General features: G+C 32.4%; 1 protein-coding gene across 4 annotated transcripts in view; it reads right to left on the bottom strand.

Annotated features, from left to right (window-relative positions):
• Window positions 1-352: 352 nt before the first annotated feature.
• LOC126777156 (nucleolar protein 4) overlaps window positions 353-26,186 on the bottom strand; it is a 139,560-nt gene continuing 113,726 nt past the window's right edge. Inside the window, exons 5-15 of one of the 4 annotated variants that reach the window (XM_050500085.1) lie at window positions 9,110-9,161; window positions 8,697-8,771; window positions 6,256-6,383; window positions 5,285-5,455; window positions 4,927-5,172; window positions 4,456-4,602; window positions 3,747-3,991; window positions 3,496-3,576; window positions 3,166-3,239; window positions 2,982-3,071; window positions 353-2,280 (exon numbers count right to left, since the gene is read on the bottom strand). In XM_050500085.1, the coding sequence (XP_050356042.1) occupies window positions 2,054-2,280; window positions 2,982-3,071; window positions 3,166-3,239; window positions 3,496-3,576; window positions 3,747-3,991; window positions 4,456-4,602; window positions 4,927-5,172; window positions 5,285-5,455; window positions 6,256-6,383; window positions 8,697-8,771; window positions 9,110-9,161 (1,536 nt within the window). In that variant the 3' untranslated portion in view covers window positions 353-2,053. The remainder of the gene's footprint in view (window positions 2,281-2,981; window positions 3,072-3,165; window positions 3,240-3,495; window positions 3,577-3,746; window positions 3,992-4,455; window positions 4,603-4,926; window positions 5,173-5,284; window positions 5,456-6,255; window positions 6,384-8,696; window positions 8,772-9,109; window positions 9,162-26,186) is intronic. The other 3 variants (XM_050500086.1, XM_050500087.1, XM_050500088.1) reach the window with 3 other exon arrangements.

The raw sequence follows: 26,186 nt of genomic DNA, 5'->3' as shown, positions 1-26,186 counted from the left end.
TTTCAAAAGATAAAGATAGATAAAAAAGTCTTAAAAATTTTAATATTAAATAGCATTAACTATAACTGGAAAGAAATAATGTGGTACTCGCCACTTAGCTATTGTTCAAAATTTCTATGATTCGGCTCTTACGTCACATAGTCAAAAATTCACAGTCACCATTAGCAAAGAAATAAGCGTTTATCATTGAATTATCATCTATTATATTGTATGTATTAACTTATTAACGAAAACTATTGTCTATTACACTATTGCATGAAGAGAAGATAATAAGAACTGGCCGGAAATTAAATATAATAAAATTAAATTACACGAAAATGTCGAACTTATCTAACAACGGAATCGAATAACGTTACGAGGTATCTCAGAATTTAAACAAAATTTTAGGCCCAAAATCGTTTTTTTTTTCACCGAGAAAGAGGTCTGATATTTTTGTTTTTTGTTTTAACAATAAAATGTTAAACCTTATTTTGTACACTGTAAGCAATATCTAACTTTAAACCTACCTAAAGTACCTGGCCATATAATCTATGGTAACAAGTAGATATACTAGATCAAAATATTGTTTATTGTACTGAGCAAAGCGAAAACATTGGCATATTTAATAAATTACAACTAGCAACACCATAACATAAACAGTGTCTTAGATAATAAAAAAAATTAAAACTAAAAATAAAAATCAGTGTTGCAATAAGGAAATGCTATAAAAATAATAATTTTGGATGGAGCCAATCACGATACAGTGTTTTGAATAATTTTATATATAGATATATAAGAAATATATTAATCGTTTGTAAATACTACAGAACTATTAGTATAATACAAAACAACAAATAAATTCGTGCTTCTTAAATCTAGAATGCCATTTAAAATCTAACTTTAGACTCTGTTACACTAAAACTTATTATTAAAGAGAAATGTTGTATTTCGATCACCGAGATTATTTAATTTCAAATATATATCCAGCTGCCCGCTATTTACTTTTTTAAACACTAAACTATCGCACCAGGCAAGAAAATTTTCGACCTTACGCTAAAAACTCCCTGATTTTTTTCTTACATCTAAATATACACAAAATAATTTTGTACTCTTCGACGAGTTTAGAATGGCAACACTTTTTACAATATGGCAGCTTTGTACGAACGCCGAATAGTGATTTTTTTTTTGTCAAAACTCGTAAATCTAAGTGGAAATTAATTATGAATGATAAAGAATGATTTATCTATATTATTTTAGAACAACAAGATCGAATAGGACGCTTAAGCAATCGAATAAGTTTTAAATTAACTTTAAATCCAGATAATTCATATTAATTTATATTTTTGGACCTGCGTCAGGTCGCGCGAAGGACGAGATAATAATATAGTACTTACTTAACATTCAATTCATTTTTTTCTTAGCGTCAATTTAAGGAATTTATTTTAAAAAAATCATTACATTTGAAAAAAGAACAAATATTTAAAAACTTTTTTTATACTAAATTTTAAAAAGTAATTATAATAATATCTAAAATGTTCTGAGATACAATGAAGAAAAAATAGAATCCTAATTTGGAATCTACTCATTAAAAATTTTTTAGTAAACAATTCGTATTCAATGTCCCATAGACGAACGTCATAACAACACAATAAAGTCATTTTATACTATTTAAGACGATTGCAGATGCCATTCTATTAACGTATCTCAAACATTGACGCAATTCATATTCATATAATATTATTGTTAATAGAATAACAATTAAAATCGTACAATAATATGATAATATTTTCGTGATGGGCGCGAAAGTTGCAATGCAATACAATTTTCAAATCCATATCTTAGGATTTACATTGTTTCACTTCGATACGACCACAGATATTTAATTTAACTTTGACACAATAGCTGATTTCATTTTGCTTATGGTCTAGAAAGTTGTCTATTCAAACAGATAAATAACCGCCGAAATCACTTGAAATAGTTCGTTAAAATAATTTATCCGCACATTGCACATTATGTCCGTTCAGAAATATCCGAATTTGAATCCGAATAAATCCGAAAACGTTTTAGGTGTGTCCTAGGGTTGGTTTAAAAGTAGAGCCTCTAACTCGTCAGCTGATCGAAGAAGAAACGCAGCAGATTCACGATATCCTGTGATCAGTTGTCGTACAGCTCCCACTTCTGCGCCGGATAGCTTGTGGGAGAGAAGTGACTTCTGCGATCCTGATCCTGAGAGAGATGATGAAGTGGATGTCGCGTGTAAGGGCGTGGATACGGATGTTTTCAGCGACAGATCTGTTGGAGCTGGAGAAAGAGAACGAAATATTAATATATGTGTTTTGAAATAGATACTCCAATTTATAAGATTAAAATTTAATTTTTTCAATTCGTTTAAAGATGATCGCAAGAATTTACCTCTTATTTATTGCATTGTCAAACATCTAAGGATGATAATATGTGGGCTCGTCGGTTGTAAGTAAAGTGTAATTTAAAAATATAAATGGAATCATAAGAAGATTGTGTATGAAAAAGAAGTATAAAACAAATCATATCTATAAAATTAAATAAAGATGGTATTTTTATAAGATAAAGATTTTATTAGAATAGAAATTTAATTTAACAAACAACGAAAACATAACAGCGAAAACATTAGCTTATTGACAAATTAATCGAATGTTATTTTTTTTTATATAATATAGGAAGGCGGACGAGTAAATGGGCCACCTGATGGTAAGTGGTCACCAACGCCTATAGACATTAGCATTGTAAGAAATGTTAACCATCGCTTACATTACAAATGCGCCACCAACCTTGTGCACTAAGACGTTATGTCCCTTGTGCCTGTAATTACACTGGCTCACTCACCCTTCAAACCGGAACACAACAATACCGAGTACTGCTGTTTTGCGGTAGAATATCTGATGAGTGGGTGGCACCTACCCAGACGAGCTTGCACAAAGCTCTACTACCAGAAAGATTATTATTATTAGATTTAGTTAGATTACCCGTCAAATTTGGGAATGTATGAGTGTGCGCAGCCATTGCGGATAACAAGGCGCTTTGGTAAGCGGCCATTGCAGCGTTTACTCCAACACCTATAATATAAATCAATTTAAAAAATGAACATTTCGGATATAAAACAAAAATAGCAATAATAGTTTAATTAATTAATGAGATGTTTTCATATACCAGTGGGTGGAAGAGCAGTCAGTGTCGAAAGAAGAGCAGTACTGGAAAGTGCTGATGTTGGATTGGTGTTTGAGCTGCAAAAAGTATATTATGTAATAAGTAAATATATACTTATAAAGATAAGTACATAGAGATATACAAATGTTCTAGCAAAGTTAAGCGTATCTTTTATGATTCCTCCTCAACGGATAGTTTAAGCTGCTGTATTTAATTAAAATTTTCACGTTTTCATAGACAAATAGCGCAAAAAGTCACTAATAAAATTAAAAGTAAAAAATATTTATTAGATATAATATTTGCTAACTAATTTTATTAATTAATTTGTATTACCTCTGTCTCCCAAACGTTGGCGGGTTCCCGAATGTGTTCGGAAACGTAGGTCTGAATAATGGTGCTGGGGATGACGCAGGACTGAAATTATAATTCCTATTAAATTATATAGTAAAATTTTGTAAAACAAAAATTTATATTTGATCAATACTTTTGCTTCAAATAATAATTTAAAAAAGTGTTAAGTCCTGTGACTTAAAATCGTTAACAAGGTACCAGAGAAAAAAGTATATAAAAGTTGCCACGCTCACCTGGCCGTCTTGCTGCCAGTATTCCCATTGGCATTGTCCAGCTTCAGGCTGTTGTTGTTGAGCAGCGTGTTCTCGAGCGTGGGGCTGGCGGACGGGCGCGTGGTGTCGGCCGGCGCCTTGCTGTGCGCGCTCGCCAGCGTCGTGTTGGCCGAGCTCGTCACCGACGTGGCGGGGCTGCTCATGGCGCCGCTGTACAGGCTCAGGAACGACGACGCCACTGCAGACGTCGCTGTTGTGTCTATTGCCTGTGACGAATAAGGACATTTTTAGTTTAAATAATTATTTTTTAATTTTTTTTTTAAATTAATACGTGTGTTTATCTCGAATATATTTTGTCATTAAGCTTCTTCGTTACTTAAGCGTGATACCAGATTCGATACCCTTATAAAATATTTATTTGTTTCATTGCATTTAGAGTATAAAATACAAGTTTATATAACATTAGATATTTATTTCTTGTTTTAAAAATATACTTTGCCATTGCCATTGAACTAAAACATTAAACACATTAAAAATTAAACATCTGGCTCATATGCCTCTGCCATTAAAAATTGACGTTTTTCGTTTCAAGAAATAAGCAATAAATAACAATATTAGCAAGCCATATGCTTATATATTCACGTCAATTCATTAATAATTAATTCAAGTATTTATCGACATTAAAATTATAAGGGTCTTTTTTCGCTTTACAAATCGAAGTCAAACTGACCATAGGCGTAGGCACAGTGGGCATTGGCTGGCTTACAGGGTCTAGTCCGAGACGCATGCGCTTCGCGTTCAGGCTCTCGTTCTCGCACGCCTGCGCCAGGATGTGCTCCGCCTGTACCGACGTCAGGTGCGCGGGAGTTGGACGTACCTGTGGAGTAATATGTTGTACATAAGTCACTATTTCGTTTAAATTGGAAATCTAGTGAGATTCCCTTTATTGTAAAATTTAGAAGGCAGACAAGCAGGTTAGCTTAGGCCTATAAGGACTATCTATAAGGACGTTTCTGTTCTTGAACAGTGGTTACATAAGCAAAGTTAGAAACCGTATTAACGTGACACAAGCCGGGTTACATTAGTAGATCATTTTTTTGAATTTATAAGTAATAATAAATTTTTTATCAGAGTTTTCTTTGGATAAATAAGAAATAAAAATACTAAGGTATCATAAATCAAGCAGAGATCGGACCCTCACCGCGGTATCCCAGGCATTGCCAGACGGAGTGCTTCCCCCGTTGCCAGTTGTAGGTCCGTCACCTCGCACCTTCTTATTCCGCCTACAACTCTTTAAATACGTCCTTATGCGCTTTCGGGCACGTTCGGCGAACTCCGGAAATTGTCGGGTGCAAGAGTCTATTATAGCCTGAATTTTCTCCTTTGGCTGTTTTGAAATAGGAACTATTCTGTCTAAATTCTCGTCGACGAAGAGACGGACGAACATCTAAAACAAAATGACTCAATATTTTACGTTTTGTATAATATTAACAGCAGGTATATAATTTTGTGAAATTGCAGTCAAAAAATATTTTTGTATTTAGTGCAGGTAAACTTACATTAAACGCTTTTAGTCGTTCCGGGTCATGGTGTTGAGGATCAACTCTATCATCACTGTCATCGTCCGATGCTCCGCCGTCGTCATCGTCTTTTGTCCGATCTGATGATGAAGTCTCATCGTGTGTAGATGCTGGTTCCATAGGTGTTGCTGACCCAATGTGGATTGGACTCTGTGAATATTATTCTGCCGTGTTATAAAGAGATATTGGTCTTAATTAACAGTTACGAACGATGTTTCGATTTCAGAAATAAAGTTGTAAAAACGTCGTAAACCCTAAAATTAACGGCTAGATAAATGACGACATTTTTTTGTTTTTTATTTTGATATCACGTTATCATATTTATTCTTTTATCTATTACGTAGCAAAGGTTTCTTTAACTAAGAAATCATTTCATTTCTATTAACCGTTATAAATATGGGACTTCTTACAGATCTCTCAAATAATCATATCTCAGACGTGCGGTGTTGTTTGTCGTGTTTTTTATGTATCATTTATATATCTTATATATATATACATTATTTTTTCATGTGCCTGCACATTTTTATTTGCAGGCAACGTCACAATTGCACATTATGGGTTTCTATACACATTTGAACTTTGGCTCTTCGTTGCCTCGGAATGTGCCATTTGTCTTCCTTAAAGATTCTTAAATAACTATAGTCGGTTATAATTAGCTTCATAAAAATCAAACAAAAAGAAAACATCAATACAGACAACGCTGTGCTATCGTGTTCTAATAATCAATATTATATCGCCAGGTAAATTTTCCTAGAAACGTTTCAATGACAAGAATGGATGAACCCCTATTATTTAAAGATCAATACGACTTGGTCATAATACCTTTTTCGTTTGATCGTGTGATTTACCATCAATATCCCGATCCTGCTTATCTGCCTTCGATCTCCGTAAAATAGAAACCTTATAAGTATAAGAAAATATATGAAACGTTGCTCAACCTTAAAACTCACCGAGTGTCCGGTAGCGAGAGGGGTAGGCGGTTTGGGGGGCTTACTGCCCAGGCCCAGGGCGCTGTGATAGGATGCCCATAGATCAGCCATGCTGTCTGCGCCGCTCTCTGTCATGTCACCGTTACGGCCTGTAAGAAATTGTAGAGTTATTGTAGAGTTTTGTCGTCAATATAGGTAAAAACAAAATAAAATACTTAATAAAAGAATTTTTTTATTAACAAAGTATGAATCATAAAAATTAGAAATAATTGATATGAATCGAAACATATTTTGCATGTTATTTCAATTATTTGGTTTTGTTTAAATTTAAAAAAATAAAATAATTCTAAATTTTGCAGTTTATAACATATATTTTTTATCTATTATGTATTTAATATTATCAAGTTCTTTTAAAATACCTACTGATTAAAAAGAAAACAAATACATATAGAAAACTACAACAATTACATACATAATCATTGGAATTTAGAGTAAATAAAATCTTGGTATTCGTTTTATTTTCCTACATAATTGTATGCAGTCAATAGACAGTCTAAAAATTACTGTTAAAATATTGTTACATACATATAATGATAACAGTTTAAGTCTACGTTAAATTATTTAATTTTACTGTAGTGATAAGTCCACGAGTTATAATATAGTGCGCAGGTGTTTGAAAATATATCAAAATTAAATAGTGTTTTATATTAGGGACTATTTTAAAAGTGTTTTTTGCAATCAGTAATCCACGGACCTATTCATATTATAGTTTAATATTTTTATAGAAAGATTGATAGTGAACGTTTTGTACGAAAAATATTTTGTTTTTACGTGTTAATAAGTTATATAATATACAGCGAAATTTTTAATTCTATGCTCAAAGAATTTGACTGGAATAATCAAGATAACTATCGACAATTATATCGACAGTACATAATAAATTGTACTTCAAATAGCTAAATAAGGTGTTTTTAACATTAAAAAAGATATAGATTAAGATAAAATGTGAGGCTCCATACTAAGCATTATTATTTTTATCTTCCTTTCAGTTTAAAAAGTCTTTTTTATAGTGAAACATGCAATTCGAAGTTGTAGAATTCAACCTGGAATACGTATTTAACGCGAGTATATATTCTGGTATAAAATTTTTAAAAACTTTATTACTGAAATTTTAGTTGTAAATCTGTTCTGTAGTAAAGTCAGCGTATACGTAGTAAATGTTGGATGAATGCTTGTAATTAGGGCTTCACGTACAATAGCAGTAGCATGTTAGGGTATTATTACAAATTTAATTACATTCAATTACTACATTAATATATTATCCAAAGAAATAGTTAAAACTTTTTGCCGAAAATTTGTTACCTACTTCGATTTAAAAAAAAAAAAAACTTGTCGATTATGTAAATTTAGTCTTGTTCTAAAATTAGTATTGATGACATTTCATATTACACTTACACTCTGAGTATACATTCCAACATACTCGCTACCTCTTTACAGTTAAATATAGGATACACAACTCAATATTTCATTCCTCAGAAATGTTGCTTTACTGCTTATAAGGAAAACCGTTAACTTGCGTAGAAAAAGCCTTAATTTTCGTTTAAAATTATTACGTATTCATAGTCAGTCACTAAGGCGGCAGAAATTAATGATGGTGTGCAGGAGGCACCCGAGGGACCGGTGCATCTGCTAGCTAAATGTCAACTCAAACGAGCCTCGCGCCTATAAATAATTTTAGGTGCCGCAGACCGTCTACGCCCCTGGTACCTACGGCTCTCTCGATATGGCTTCGCGAGCCAGTAAAAATAGCAACGGGGCTAGGAAATTATGCAAGTACATTCAAGTAAAAAAACTGTTTGTAGATCATGTTTTAAAATATGGATTTTGTCAAGAATATCTTATGTTTGCAAGTAGTACATATGCACGCCATTTTCTGCGTCAGCTTTGGTTATGGAGATAAAATATTATAGCAAAATTCAACACAAAAATTATGACTTACACCTTAAAGAAATCTTAAAATATTTCAGAGCTTCGTCAGGTTTAATTATACTTTTTATTTATGATAGTATTTTTTTCTTCTTGAAACTTATAAAAAACGTTTGTTTATAGAGCAAGCTCAGCTAACTTTAAACCTGTCACCGAAAATAGAAATTTATTTTTATTATTTTACTCATTGATATAATTGATATAATGGTTATTGCAATAATTTAAACAAGTCACAACAAGTTTAGTAACATTTTCCGTTACCGTTTATTTGAAATGATTGTTCGCCATATTTAATTTATGGCGATGGACGTACTTTATCATTATCATGCTTGAATTACCTCGTATCTAATGCCTTACTTGTGTGAAACGTATTAAAACACCACCTATCTTTTTGCTTTGCCGTAATTGGGTCTAAAGTGTATTTGGCATGTACATGTCGTTGGCAATATACTAAGTTATTCTAAATCGTGATTTACCTTGCGCCTGGCTGTGATAATTCCATGCCAGCAACATCATTTTCAACTTCTCAGCGTCTTTCGCGTAGCCATGACCTGCACCAGATCACATTTGCCAATCAATTTTCAAATTTGGAATAATCACATAAAAATGTTTTCAACTAACAGCCAATTGGAGGGTTCTTTTGACGAGACACAATTTTGTTTTAGTTTTAAATATCGCGTGTGTCTCATAAAATACCTAATATTGATTTGATGCAAGCCAGACAGTATTTCAAATTTGGAACTTAAAATAGAAGAACTCGGTCACGATAATAATATTGTATATAATTTTATATAATTTTGATTTCTCTCTTGATTTGGCAATTATTATTGTGATCGATAATCGTAATTAATAAAAACCTGTAAAATGTTTAAATGCGTAATATACTCACTAGAATAGTTGTCATCATCGTTCATATCAGCCGGTTCTGGAGTTAGATTATCCTGTAACAAAAAAAAAAACTACTTAATAAATTAATTCATGTCTTTATACCGATTTTGTGTAAAATAATATCAATAATTTTATTATTGTGTCTCCTCAATACGCTGTTCTCCTATTCACCTCTCTCCTCATGAGCAGGATATTCTGTGATGATGTCCGGATACGCGGATAACCAGGCGAGCATGAGTTGGTTAGTGTTAAATAATTAATAAATTAGCGAAACGGCCGTCGGGCCAGGTCATCGCTCCTGCCCGCGGACGCGAATCGATAGTGTTTCAAATGGACATAGGTACCACTAAATATAACTTCACGTAAGTGCTGAACCCCTGGTATAGTTGACATTTAAGGTCTATTTGGGTCCTGGACTGTAACGCTTTATTTATAGAATTTTTCCCGGTAGCGCCAGCGAAATTATTTAATTCTTTTTCTCTTTCTCACGTTGTGTTTTAGTTGGGTTTATCTTTATAATGATTATAGAATAATACAATTAATACATTTTATGGAACATTATCGAAATTAGTTTATTTCATTTTTTACACCTAAAACAACTACATACATACATATTTATAAATATGAAAGAAACCAACAAAGTAAATAAACTTAAAAAAAAGTTAAATTATCGTTTAAGAAAATCATTATAAATCCACGTTACAAGATAATTTCGCTATAAATTATTAAAATAATGATTTCAAAATACTAAAATAACGAGAAAAATGTTGATAACATCACATTATTTAGTATTTTGACGCAACGCTCGACAAAGCCTGGTTAGGCAGCTGGTGCGGGGACGCCATTATTTTTGCCAAGCAGGCAAAAACACTGCATTTACTATTTGCTGCTTATTCACTGGCTGTTTTAGGGCTTCAACGTATTTTTAGACGTAAAACCGAGGTGTATTTTACACACTATATTTAAACGTAAATAAGAATTCTTTTTCAAGTATATTGTAGTTAAATATATATTTTGTATACGTAGACGCTTCTTGCGGTTTTGTCCACGTGGAAAATAGTACTTACTCTGTTTTTTTTTTAATAATTAAAATGCAAACAATTTTAATAGTCCTTTTATTTAGTTCGCATTTTGTTTTTTTGCGAACAAAACTAAACCTAGAATAAATTGTGTCTCTCTGTGTGGGTGTGTGTGTGTGTGTGTGTGTGTGTGTGTGTGTGTGCGTGTGTGTGCGTGTGTGTGTGTCTGTGTGTGTATGTTTTTAATTCTGTCATTTATCAATAAATAAAAGATGTATTAAAAAGGTTTACAAATTAAGAAAACCTTCTTAGTATTAGTATTCACTGTTCATAAATGAACAGAACACTATCAATCACAGATAAACGATGACTCGATGGATTGCCTAACCTCTGCTCCATTTACATGAGCATGTTAATCTGCTAAAGGCCAGTAAAATGCCACTTCACTTTGTATAAAAATATATACGTATTCCTATCGAATTCAAATTCATTTCGACAGTACTTTGTCCAAATCAAAATAATTTTAGATATATATATTTTTTTAATTTAAAAATACTAACAGAGTATTTTAAATTTACAAACATAATATATAGACTTTTCACCTGCACCCTGGTACTAAACAACATATATATGTATGTATATAAGATAAATTAACATACTTCAATCATTTAGAAAATTGGTGATGCAGAAAAACTTTTAAACACTATCCTAATGAAAAATGAAATAAATCGCATAAAGCTACATTTTAGCACGCTTTATATCACAGCTAGCGTCAACTTACGAAAACACACAAAGACTTAATTCAACAAGTGGCCGAACTCAATACAGTTTGAACATTGAGATACGTAAGATTTTGATATTTATGTCTATTGGAATAAGGTCGAATTTCGATATTCATTTAAAGACATATTTTATAAATTTACTTAAGATCCGTAAATAATAGAATCGGCGATTAATAAACAGTTCTTTCGTAAAAAAAAAGAGAAATGAAAATATTTTATTATTTGATAATGGATTAGTAAGCAGATGACTCATTGGCCTGTTGGCCTGTTGGCTTGTTGGCTGGTTGGGCGTTGGTGATAAGTGGTCGTTAAGTATTAAATAGCCAAGTAGTAATAGCCATCCCTTATATTGTCTATGTACAACTAACCAAGGGATCTAAACAGCTATCGACGTGTCACTGTTCACTCATCCTTGACACAGCGACAGTATACTAGCCGATCTGTAATTATACAAAGTATTTTATAATATAATGTACGGGATATATTATTGGTTATTTAGTTTATAGTATGTAGTCTATTAGTACAGTACAGTAACAGTAACAGCCTGTAAATGTCCCACTGCTGGGCTAAGGCCTCCTCTCCCTTTTTTGAGGAGAAGGTTTGGAGCTTATTCCACCTCGCTGCTCCAGTGCGGGTTGGTAGAATACACATGTGGCAGAATTTCGATGAAATTAGACACATGCAGGTTTCCTCACGATGTTTTCCTTCACCGAAAAGCACGAGATGAATTATAAACAGAAATTAAGCACATGTAAATTCAGAGGTGCTTGCCCGGGTTTGAACCCACGTTCATCGGTTAAGATTCACGCGTTCTTACCACTGGGCCATCTCGACTTTTAGTCTGTTAGTACAAATTTAGTTATATTTTGCAGACATGCCCCGAGGACTTAAGACGTTACGTAGTTCAGTAAATATTATTCACTAAACGAATATATTACCTTACATTTAATTTAGTTGTTATTCAAATAATAACATCGTTTAAACATAACGCTCTTATCATTTTATAATTTGACATCCATGTTCTACTTATCTATGACAAAATAAAAAAAATAGCACTTAGGATTTGTTAATGTGTCGTTCACAGTTCCCGTGCTTGTTTGAAAAAAAAAAATCATATTTACTGTCGAAACAAATATCGATTACTTATTATTTATTGTTTAAAATATTACGTATTACGAATTTACTTGAAGTATTAATTTAAATAGAAAATAATTGCGTGAAAGGACTTGCGGTCACAGCTTGTTTTTATATAAAAATAATAATTAACTCTGATGTTCCTTGTACATATAATAAGGACATTTATTACATCAATTACTGTCAATATCGATAATATTATAATGTACTATAATAATCATTAATTTTAGTATAGAATTTTAGGAAGATACATATTTTTTCCATACAACATAAGTTTTCTTTGTACATTAGTTCTATCTATAAAATGATTGTAACATCATTCTGTACAGTCAGTCAGTTGTCGGCTGTAGACAGATCATTTCCTTACATTGCATATGCATCACTGACCTTTTCAACTAAGATGTAATGTCCCTTGTGTTTGTAGTTAAGCTGGCACACTCACCCTTTAAAACGGAACACAACAATACCAAGTATTACTGTTTGGCCCACTGATTTTAATATTGTATAGTTTGCCTTATATAGTGTATGACCTTTTGAGTGTCTATATTTGAATCCATAATTATTCCGTTTTGAAGGCGCATTTAATCTATAGTGGACATAGCTGTTTGAGAATTTTTTTAATCCACGGAAGTTCTTTGAAGAATTTTAAGTCCAGACCAGAGCGGAGTTGTAAAAGTTTAGGAATCTCTTCAATGTCTTTCAGATACTGACGAAAAGGTTTCAACGATTTAATTAATAAAAACATACGAAACATGCGTTTTAAAACGTTACAACGATAAATAACTCCCTTGTGGAATAATAAGCTAATTAAATAATAAACTAAACTTATGTTCTATTATTATTACTTAGAATAATTATATTATTTTACTTATAAAATTACTAAAAGATTATAAATTACATTCGAGGTATATATTAAAACAATTTATTAGACAAATAAATACTGTTACTATTTTTAAATGATTGTTATGAAATTATATTTTGCACAAAGTTTGTAAAATTGTTTGCGAAACAAATAAATTTTTAGGTGAACAGAATTCTTAACCTCAATAAATAACGACGCTAGTCATTTACGTATTGCTTACGTTATAAATAACAAAACCGAAGTTTTGCAAGATAATCGATTTATTTATTGAGTTTTAAAAAAAAGTGAGAAAAGCGGTGAGCTGGCAGTAGTTCGAATAATAAACACTTAGATGTAATCGTGTCACCTTCTCTAAGTACCAGGTGCACATAGACAGTTAGGAGTTAGGTGGGGTGATATCGACCGTCTTAGGGCGGTGGCCAAGGACCGCATCTGCTATGCGGACACTAAATATCCGTTGACCCTTCCGCACTTATGTATACCTAGTAACGTATGCCCATTGCAATTTAGTCGGTAATTAATTACACCTCAATGACAGATAAGGTTCAGCGATGCGTGTGTACATAACGGGAATACATAATTACTGTATGTATATGGATATCGGAAGCACTATTGATAGATTATCTATTTAAAAAAAAAACTAATTTTCCTGGTCGATAAATTATGTCTAAAGTTTAAGGGACGTACGAGTACATGCTGACAAGTACAGTTACAAAAATGAACTCTAAACTATTTTATAAAATTTTAAACATCTTCTAACAATAAATTAAATAGATACTTTTAGCTTTTCAATAGCAAGCAAGCTGCAATCATTTTCGACAGTTAAGTTCAAAAGAAATATACTCCTGGATAGTGTTTTTACTCGTTCTCATCAGCTTCGCCAATTCATTGCAATTTTACGCTTTAGAGTTTTCGCTATAATTTCGTTTATGCTTTAGTAATTCATTCGGAGCTGCATTCAAACCGCTATTCCGCGACAACCTGGGATGGGTCATCTGTCGACGGGGAATAAATTGTGAAATAACCTAGTTTCCGATACAAAATAACTGCAAAATTCGGCATCCACCGCTTATATACCTACTGACTATGTACTGATACATAGCCTATGTACCGCAGCGCCCCCTCGTGGACTCCCCGTGTAGTGCCACCCCGCGAATAGTGATGTGTTTATCGGATCCATCGATACTCGATTCTCGATAGCACTGCAGCAGTGTAAATTATACAGTATTCAAATTTGTAAAAATATGAATTTTTTTATATTTTGAAATGAATAAATTACGTATGAATTAAATCAATTAAAAACCTACCTTCTTGTTACAGCTATACAATCTAATAAATAAATATATCTAGTAAAAATTAATGCAATCATTTCAAAATAGTTGGATTAAGGAAACAGAACGTTATTCTTATTTTCCTTATTGAACTTACTAGAAGTCTCCTTGAACCAAAAAGATAACCTTGTCAACTTATTATCAACTACATCGATTTCAAAAATAGAATACATATTTTTACAAAATCTAAAAATAAGTTATATAGTAATTTATTTAATAAATTACGAACAAAAATATAAATTCCCACATCAATTAGTTTTATCGATAACTGTAATCATCGCACGGTGCGGCAATCAGGTGGCAGTCAGCGTATAATCATTAAATACCCACGCGGGGTGATGACGCCCGCGGCACCACCCGGCCCGCCCGCGCCCAATTATGAAAATACGAACAAAATACATTTAAATTTCAACGTCAAAGGGTGCTCCGATTATCGATCGGATGTATCGATAATATAGTCACATCCTTATTCTTTGTTTGTCATCAGAATCATTCATAAGTATCTTACGAGCTCAATTTAAGTATTTCCTAGATATTTAATACATTTAAATAATTTATATCTTCGTAAATATTTAAATTTGCTGCTTGCTTTATCGTACGGAAATTTATGGGTATTTATGGTCTATTTTTAATTTTGTTTTCTGTTAAAGACCAATTGCGTTTTGCGTAACCTACCAATTAGTTTTTAAATTAATTGAAAAAAAAATACAATATAATCTATATCGTTTTATAATTACCATATTGTGTTAAAATTTTATCAAATAATTTCAAATATAAATATTTTATATTTCGGTATATTTGTTGACAAAAATTCCTTCACGTCCGTCAATTATTAAATGGTAAGTGATTCATATTTTATGGAAACATAAACAAAAGTAAAATCCATTTACAAGATTCAAGACAAAAGTTATTCTCACACAATTAATAATTAGTACAGTATAGTAACAGCCTGTTAATGTCCCACTGCTGGGCTAAGGCCTCCTCTCCCTTTTGAGGAGAAGGTTTGGAGCTTATTCCACCACGCTGCTCCAATGCGGGTTGGTACAATACACATGTGGCATAATTTCAACGAAATTAGACACATGCAGGTTTCCTCACGATGTTTTCCTTCACCGTCAGCACGAGATGAATTATAAACACAAATTAAGCACATGAAAATTCAGTGGTGCTTGCCCGGGTTTGAACCCACGATCATCGGTTAAGATTCACGCGTTCTAACCACAAGGCCATCTCGGCTTCTCTAGACAATATATAATTGATATATTATATAATTGATTTTATATAATGCAAAGCTATTGTCTAAATTACAAGACGATCCAGAATAAAATTAAACTTAGTAGTTTATTTTTGTATTATTATTTTATTATGCGTACCCGAATTAGAATATATATCTAACTTACCTTATTTAAGTCCTCAGTGCATACTTCTTATGTAAGAAACATGTGTTTTGTACATCGAAAATGTCCATTAATATTAAAATCCCTAGCACTTGTTACCGTTCTAGATTAAATATATTTATTTATTTAACATGCAATAACACAAGGCTTCTCTTCTGTTTTATGGTTATACATAAACTATCACGATCTAATGTCAGCTAGCGCATTATTGAATTAACGAAATATGCAGGTCTTATTACGGTTAATCCTTACATCACTGAGTACAAAATTTGATTGTCAAAGTTGAATTTTCTCTATACATATTATACACAAGAATTACTAATAGCCGTACTAGCCGAGAGGACGTTGAACGTATCGGGAAACGTGGAGATCGTGTGTACAATTCCAGTCAACAACTTTTTTTTAGTCTAGTGTTTGACAGTGAAGTTTAACATTGTGAGGAGAGTGCATTAGTCGTGTGAAATTCTGCCAAACACTGCCGTGTAAATCCAACCTGCATTGGAAACTCTTTGATGAAACTTCAAACCTCCTTGAAGAGGATAGTCATTTTATTTACTCTATATTTTGCACATTTATAAAACTTTTACAAGAAGATGAGCCGAGTTCCTCTTTCATTTGCAAGACGGTTTCTATTAATAAAATGACTTAAATAACTAAAATAGCGTTAAAGTCTAGGATGACAGATATATCTACATATAATACTCAATATGTCTTATATATATTACTTTATATATAAATATATATTTTTTGAAATCATTTTATGAAATCATAATATTTATATGTATATATGCACGACTTTGAACTTGCTACCCACAATGAGAAAGTATTATGTCCATTGAAATCCATATTTAAAAATATCTTCAGACAAGTCCTACACTACAGTAATACATGGTTCTAGATTTATAGGTCATAAGACGAATTACTTTATTAGAAGTTATATATTCAACGTTTAAAATGATCACCGACTAATATATTCACATCCTCAATATCACCCATTGGCAGAATAATTTGTGTCTAAGTGCAAATACTTGTATTTAAAAAAATAATAATTATCATCATTATTAAAGCAATCTTTAAATAAATCTCAAAATCTAAACATTTAGTCATTACCGTCATATTTTATTAATTGTTACATTTCCACGTCTAGTAATTAAGACACATGAGCAGTCGAAAGTCTGAACTAATTGTGTTTCATCTGGTTTATATACATTTTTTAACTAAAACTATTTATTACCTTATCACCATAATTATACATATACTGAAGGGAGTCATAATATATTTTAATATTACAGGCAGGGTTCTATGGAAGAAGTTATCATCACTTGGCCTACCTTTTTTAACATCATCAAATAAAAAAATATACTTTATTCAAGTAGCCTATAACTTTTTAGTCATTTTATAATTTTAATTAAATCTATTTATAGTTTATTATGGCTATTTACTAGATACCGAAACCAAAACAAAATTTTTTTGGTTGTTCGGCTGCCTGTTTGTCCGGGATAATCTTAAAGGGGCTAAAAAATAAAATAATGACACACACTGAATCCCACGCTGTGATGTGATTCATGTGTCTAATTTCATTGAAATTATGCCACATGTGTATTCTACCAACCCGAATTGGAGCAGCGTGGTGGAATAAGCTCCAAACCTTCTCCTCAAAAGGGAGAGGAGGCCTTAGCCCAGCAGTGGGATATTAACAGGCTGTTACTGAACTACTGAACTAAAATCGATTTAATGTATTTTTCTTAGATTCAATCAAATTGTATTTATATTTTAGTTTTTAAATATATCCGAAGTATAATACCGGTACGAATATAATTGTTATAAAATAAACTGATATAAAAAATAAAAAATTAGTCAAATGTTTCATCATTCCTAAATGCCGACTACAACTCACAAGAAATTAAACTATAAATATATGTACAATATTATTTCAAAATCAGTTACAAAACAAAATGATGTAAGATGTTATAACAATAATTTTGTTGTATTTAATAAAAATAAAGAATAAAAGAGTTTAGTTTCTGTTCCAATTAAATCCAGCGTAAAACTTGTGTTGAAATGGGTACCACAATAGCCCAAAGGGTCGAAAGCCAAACTGCGTCACATCGCTGCGACCTGTGTAACGTTGAGATATTTGCTGAAGCTTAAAGGTTTCAAATTCTCTTTATGACGAACAGTTTCCATTTAAGAGGAAAAAATAAAATGGCTAAAATTAAATCTTTATGTAATCATCGCTTCATTGATAATATTTAAATAGGTAGCATTTAGAACAGATATTTCAATATTTTTATTACTGCTGTCATCATAAATCATATTTTTTACTTTGCAAAAAATATTTTCCTGACTACTGAAAAATACGATGGCAAGCCCCGAATAGTTTACAAATTAGTAGATATGCAATGAAAAAAATTTACAATTTGTTAAATTTAAGTTTCATGAGAGTCTTTTAAAACCATTCGAGTCCGAGCAAAAAACAAGTATTGCGCTACGCTACGCTAATAGCTCGAATAAGGTTTTTTTTCATTTGCCATTTCCAGAACTTTTTACCCGTCTCGACCAGGAGTGCAGCAGCGGGCAGGAGTCTTCGCGGTCTTTCAAAATAAACGGCTTCCTTTAGCATTCTGCTGGCTCGGTAGTTTCGTTCGCTCTAGTATTTTTAAAGCGGACAGCGCCCCCCTGCGGCACACGCGGGGAGACCCCATCACCCCACGTACCCCTCCCCCACACCCACACACAGTAATACCATAACGGGTGCGAGCTATGACGAGATTATCTACGTACGCGTATATACCCATACAAACGTTGCCTATATACCAGTAGTACATAGGTACATAAGCGATGACTTGTGTACATAGCAGCATTGATTTACTGGGCCGGACGCGGGCTGTCATCGGTGCGATGACAATTACAACATATGAAGCAAAAATTAATCACACCAGATTATATTTATGTTAATAGAAGGCGGTAATAAATAACGCTACAATAAACAAAATCCATATAATGTTAACATATTAAAAATATTTAAAAAATTAACATTTTACTGAGCCTAGTCTTAAAACTACCAAACAAAAGATGAAATAATATCATCATTATCATATAAGATCAACTTTGGGAAGTCACATGTACGTTTTAATAAAAATAAAATAAATGACTAGATTTTTTTTTAATTTTTGTATCTAAGGATTCAAATTGAACCATTAATAGGTGAATTAAAATAATACTTTACCAATGAACAGTTTCTATGGAGAATATGTCTTTGTTTTTCGGTGTCTATTAAATGGGTGCTCCATGGAATAAACTAGCATTAATTAAAGCCATAATACTTGTTTACTGTACCAGATCCCGTTATATTCACGAGATGGTGGCAAATTAATAAATAATTGAAATGCTTGGGGGCGCTAGGTGCCTAAGAATCACGCTCGTACGCGCTGAAATGTCGAATAAGATGGTATATTCATTGACTATTCTGTATTCTTACACGATATAAACATTAAAAAAAAAATCGAATAAAATATACATAGCATATTTTGTTACGATCGAAATATGTATAATATATATATATATACATATATGTAAATATATATATATATATATATATATATATTAGCGATCATGATATTTTATATTTTAGATTTACAAAAATCCAAAAGATTAATAATCAGCGAACGATTGGTATGATCATATACATATATATAATATGCACTACTAAAGACTTATATTCTGGAATATGACCTATTCATTGTTCATAGCGCAGTACAGTTGACAAATATTTAAATAAAAAAAAAGTAGATAGGGTATAGAAAATGGGCAACGTAATGGCGAACAGTAACTATGTTTGCTTGTATCGCCAATGCCTTAGCAACATAAAGGGCCGTTGTTGCTGTCCCTTGAGCTTTTAATTACGCTGGCTCACAAGCTATTGTCGACAAATGGTGTATAAGATACAATTTTTAATAACAAGATGGTACCTTACAAATGAATCATCAACACAGCCCTATCTAACTAAGAATCTACTATTTTAATTCTAAATTAAATACTAAGAGAACATAACTACTAAAGAGGTCAATTTTAAATCCCAAAGGTAAGCCCTGTGCCAATATATTATTAGTTTTCTTAAAAGATATTCCAAAACCTGTATTTACATCCATAGTTAGTACTAATTCGAATGCAGTCAAAGGCAAAGTAGCTCGTTTATAAAATGATTTGCTTGTATGCCATGTGTATTTGCTCTCTTACAGAGGGAGGGCGACCTCGAAAAACCGAAGCGGGCTACGTACCGACGTCGTGAAATTCTCAAAGCTTCCTAGTGACTGGTATCGCGGGGAAACGCGGTCGCTCTTTGAACAGCGCTAAACTTATACAAGACGTCATTATGTGCTGACTCTGGGTTGACGGTGTATTTTGAATCTTGGGTTCGGTCGGTGCTCGGTTTGCAGAAGTATTTTTAGTTTTCTTTTTAGAAGTTAGTAGAGACGATTGTATGGCTCAACGGAATCTGATTGCCTAATCGCAGCGTAAAATATATCTATACTCATGAAGTATAAAAAAATTCGAAAATAAAAGACATTTAAAAATAATTATACGATATAGCCTTCGCTTAGTTATTTGAAGTTATCCTGTATTTTTGAGTCATATAGAGTCTTGTTACACACCCACATCCTTAAGCAGATATTTAATAGCAAGTGCTCTTTGGACTCTCGAATAGAAAATTTAAAACAGATATGTTTAATACATTAGGTATTAAAAGATGACATGATGACTGGTGGGAGGGCTTTGTGCAAGCTTGTCTGGGTAGGTACCACCCTTTCATCAGATATTCTACCGCAAAACAGCAATACTTGATATTGTTGTGTTTCGGTTTGAAGGGTGAATGAGCCAGTGTAATTACAGGCACAAGGGACATAAAATCTTAGTTCCCAAGGTTGGTGGCGCTTTGGCTATAAGCGATGGTTGACATTTCTTACAATGCCAATGTCTAAGGGCGTTTGGTGACCACTTACCATCAGGTGGCCCATATGCTCGTCCACCTTCCTATTCTATAAAAAAAAAAACATAAAAATGTAAATACTCGAAGATACATATTATTAGATCCATGATCGGTGACCCTTTGACAGTGTAATGAATGGTTAATACTTCTTACAGACCAATGTACAAGGACGAAGACGCCCACTTACCAAAAGGTGACCCATTTATCGTCTGTGATCCTGGTATAAATATTTAAAAGACGTGACTAGTTTAAAAGAAAAAAGAAAATTGTGGTGACCTTCATCTATCTATCTTTATAAAAATATATAATATCTAAAACTTTTATCTATGTATATTTTCGTTGTTTAATTACTCATAACAGTTTTAAAACTTGCTTAATTCTATATGTATTCTTCTAGTTAGAAGTACTTTCTAATTTCTGTTACTTCAATAATTTACGTAAATATTTTTCCTAAATTCAATTGTTGAATTCAAATTTATAATATTATTTATTACTAGGGATACTAGTTAATAATTAAAATTTATTTCGTACGAAAATATAAATTTTCTTCTAATTCTATTATTAAGCTCGACGATTACGGTCGTAACTAACAGTGATAACGAGAGATTTATGTAAAAGAATTGTAAAATTATTAAAACCATTAAAGCACGTGACTTGTACTTTAAGCTAGGTGTTTGTAGTTCAGGTTGAAAAGGCTTATTAATTATTATAACTCTCCTAACTTTCAGACATTTCGGATCTGAATTCTCTGAGATATGTGATGAACATTTTAGAATGATTTATTTTTTGATTATAGAACTGGTTTACGCTGATCTACTTTTACTCGTATTTTGAACTAATAATAGCGAGTTGGATTACCGTTTGTAACAAATATTTGTGCCAAAACACATTATTGTACTAAAAAGATTATACATATATTGCCATTGTGCTGCCAAATCGGAAATTTTTGTTAAAAAGGATGTTACTTACAAATAAAAAAGGCTCTCGTTTTTTATTCCTAGTCCTTATTAGTCTTTACTGCTATGATTCATACCTTCAAACACTAGGAAATTTAAAACATTATTACAAAAATCTAAATTCTATATACAGCCTATTCCAATCACGAGTGAAAACTACTTGTGGTTGGAACAAGTGAAAACTTTGACATTGAATTAACGCGATATCATTGGACGAGATCTTGAATAATCTATGATATTTACTGTGGATTAGCGAACAAATGGCGTCTTGAATGTAGGCGAGGTTATTATCGGAACTTTGAAGTAAAATTAAAGTGGATAAGTATTTATGAGGAATAGTGTTGTTTTATAAATAAATATATATATATTAATCAAGAACAGTTTGTAGTGCAAACATAGCAGAGTTATTAGCAAAACAAATATTGAGAAAAAAACATCTACGCGGAACATATTATAGCGCACAAGTGTGTGCGCAAAGACAAGTGCACTCTCTACTCACTGATTCTATAATCCGATGGGACGGCAAATCCGACACCGCCGGAAAGAGCTCAGTTGCAGGAGCAATGGCTTAACGTGCTTTCCGAGGCACATGAATGTAAATACTGCCAATTTCTCGACAGAAAATTATTAGGTAATAAGTGGGCCAGTGGTTTTTCAGTGGCCCGATCCGGAATTTAATCTCAGGACCAAGGGATCTGTGCCCTATAAGGGTACTAGAGCAGTGAGGAAGTCGTAGAAAAGTATTATTCATAATAAAAGAATACGTTTTAAGTTACCTTGTGCCTTAACTTGCTTACCATCATTCCTTGCAAGTATCCTGAGTACCAACGTTCAGGATTACAATTTATAATTGGTTTAATAATACACACTTGGTTTGACTAGTCAAAGTTAACGTGTGTTTAAAGCCTAGTCTGTAGGAATAAAAACGAATGTTCCTTTGTCCGTATAGTATGCGTTCCTAGGCCACTCATTCGATTGAGGTGAAACTATGTACAGTTGTCATTGACATTTATATGACGTTTCTTAGTACCATAAATATAAAACAGATGACGCGCAGATCGTCACGCCAAATAGTTTACAAAAAAAAATGAACGCATGGCAACGCATGCCGGGCAATAGTTAGTTTGTTATAAATACAAAAAGATGGATATTTAATTCACTAATTACGAATATACAGGATATTTTTGACGAAACGATCAAACAAATAATCAAACAGTCAGCTCTGTGTAATGTAGTGTATACATAGTACACTACGTTTCAAGGATCACTATCCCCTAAAATGTCACTTTCGGTGGGTTGCTTCGTAAAAATATTGTTTTTACTTATCCCGAGGGTGTCAGGGGGTGGTCGGAGGTTCTGGGGGCGTAATTACTTGAAGCAGACGGCCCACGGGGCAACGGGGCTTCGCTGCGGCCCCGTTTTTGTGACGTACAAGAATTCCTCTTAATCCGTTGTGTGTCGTTTGGTTCTATTTGTTATTGAAAAGTATCGTGTCTTATTTATTGTTATATTTTTAACGGTAGACTTCTTAGCAGCAGTTAGTTACATAACGAAATATCTTCTAGTATTAAACTTCGTTCGTTCGAGTTGTAAATATTTTTCAGATGGAAATACAGGGACAAAGTTATCTTTATTTTTATTTGTTTTATAACATATAAAATATATAATCCATAACGTAAGTTATGCCTTTTCTTCAGCTAGCAAATCAACAAATTAATAAAAACAATACCAGGGAATAAGAACGCAATTGCAACTTGTACAACAACCTTGTAAAACCAACAAATCGATACAGCAGATCGTATTTCCAATGCTCCAATTAATTATTATTATTAATGTTATATTATTTATTAATAGAAAAGTTCATTTTTTTTGTCTAGAAAAGGCTCAAGGATCGGTAAATAAGTCGTTACTTTGAATTATTTTTGCCTTCATACTTGTATAGTAATTTATCAGAGCCTTGAATTAACAATTAAAAATTAGTTAATTCCAGTCAAGGCGCGGGACCAAAGTCTTAATGTGCTTTCCTGAATATAGAAATGCAAGACTGCCAATTTTCTGGTTCCAGGCTATTAATGAGGGTTTCTTGCCAGAAAATCCAAATAACCTTGAGCGATCAGATACAACATAACAACTTTTTTTATCTCGCTGGAAAAACCAGGTATACTTCACCTGGTTTCCCCCAGGTGAAGTATAGTGATAGGGTATGTGGGACTCGCCGGATCCTGGAACGTCCAGTGCACCGGAATACCTACTAAAAAACCAGCGGTACCCTCACCATCTCTTGGGCGGGGGGCGTCACAGGATCGCTTGCGTATACTACCATGAATCCGACATAACCACTACACTAACATACAGTCTTCATCAGTCTCCGAAAAATTCTGGATAAGCTGTCTGAATATTATATACAGACAAAATATATACATACAGATAAAATAAACTTGTTTTACTCATTTTAAAAAGTAAAAAGTTGCCAACTTATAAGAATTATAAGACGGCTATTGTCAAACGATCCAGTTTAGCATTCAAGTGCTAAAAACAGATCAAATTCTTAACATTACAATTTCTATTTCTTAGAAAAAACATTCAATACCAAGTCAGTAATATTAATGCGACTTTCTTTAGTTAAGCCAATCCACCAATTGTAATGCAACGCACCAACAACCAATGCATTCCAAATACATTAACAACACCTACATTTTGTAAACAGGAAGACAAGACGTTGCATAACGATTTACTATATTTTATTGACCTTGGAGATGGTGCAATGTTGGAGCCAATGTTAAACTTTTAGCTAGATAACTAATAATTGGTAATTTCGCGATTACCATTTATTATTTTTGAAGTATACCTTATGTTTCTGAACTTAGTCAACAACTATTTTTCTATAACCAAAAAGTCACTTGTTTCACACCCTTAGGGGATTATTACAATATATACTTTTATTTTTATTGCAATAAAGGGGCACGATTTATGTGAGCTATGTCTATGGTGTTATTATCATAACTTGTTTATAAGTAGGCAGATTGTTTGAAATTTGAGCTACCGCCAATATATGTATTAAGGCGGAAACGATACTTAATAATTATGATTCCTTTATAAAAGAATTGTAAAGGCCTAGTGACTAAAAATGTGAATCTTAACTGAAAGCTACGGGTTTAAGCTCGGGCAAGCACTCATCATCATCATCATCTACTACTGAATCGTAATGTGCATTTGTATTATAATTCATTTCGTGTTTGGTGGAATAAGAAACTGTGACGAAACCTGCATGTGTCAAACGAATATATACCCGCTTGGACAAGGTTCCTGGAATAAGCTAACCCTCTCCTCAAAAGGAGAACAGACCCCAGCTGTGAACCATTTTTGTTTTTAATATTTATTATCATTTGTGATATTAAATCTTGGAGCAGAGAATGAATTTATTCACTTATTTTGAAGAAGTGATGACATTGATACAACATAGATGCATATACTGTACAGAGCATTAATTATCTCATAAGTGGTTATATATAGTATAACGTTTAAGTAATCACGATTATTAAAATTTAGCTCAACAAGCCTAACTACCGATTTAATGTAGGTGTGAGGTTTGATTAATTAATCACGAATTAGATCAATCAAAAATATATGTATAAACTTATGGCTTTAAATATGTAATTTAATACTAAGTAAATAATAATGAATTATTTATTTTGTAATCTGTGCTAATCCACCAATACCTAGAAAAGACGAAATATTCCTAAAAGCTAAAAATTATTACAAACTTGAATAAACATGAAAGTTAATTTTTTACTCATTAACAAATGTTTTATTGAATTTTTATTTAAACAATTTTGATATTCGATTTTTTCAAATATTTTTAATTTATTTTTCTTAGTAATAGAAAATCAAATTCACACAATATTTAGGAGTAAGGCGTTCTTAGTTGGTAACACTGGAAGTTATTATTTCATTTTTCATAACAACTTTATATTGCTTTCATGTAATTCACTGGTTGTAGGGCTTTGTGTAAACTCGTCTGGGTAGGTACCACCTACTCATCAGATATTCTACCGCAAAACAGCAGTACTTGATATTGTTGTGTTAAGGATGAGTGAGCCAGTGTAATTACAGGCACAAGGGACATAAAATCTTAGTTCCCAAGGTTGGTGGCGCATTGGCTATGTAAGCGATGGTTGACATTTCTCACAATGTCAATGTCTAAGGGCGTTGGTGACCACTTACCATCAGGTGGCCCATAAGCTCGTCCGCCTTCCCATTCTATTAAAAAAAATCAACAGAGGTGAAGTATCAAGGTAAATATAATATCTCTATTACATATGAAAATAGAATAGTTGTAGTATTTAATTATATAAGCCGATGTACGTGGTGGGTATGTAGCTGTTTTTTATAATTTTTTATTATGGAGCAAAAATGTAATTAAATTTAACCAAACAATTTTATCTAAGACACGGATGAAGATATCAGTTGAGAGAGAGAGTCAGAAAATAATAATAAAAAGAAACTGTATTGTATATTATTATAATATATAATTGTAGCACATATGTGAATTGACAACCGACTTACGGTGCTATACTATTTTGATGCGTGTTTTCTTGAAATGTTAT

The sequence above is a fragment of the Nymphalis io genome, chromosome 22, assembly GCF_905147045.1.
Source record: "Nymphalis io chromosome 22, ilAglIoxx1.1, whole genome shotgun sequence".
NCBI lineage: Eukaryota > Metazoa > Arthropoda > Insecta > Lepidoptera > Nymphalidae > Nymphalis > Nymphalis io.
Note: the sequence above shows the minus strand (reverse complement) of the source record. Positions and strands in the feature narration are given on the sequence as shown.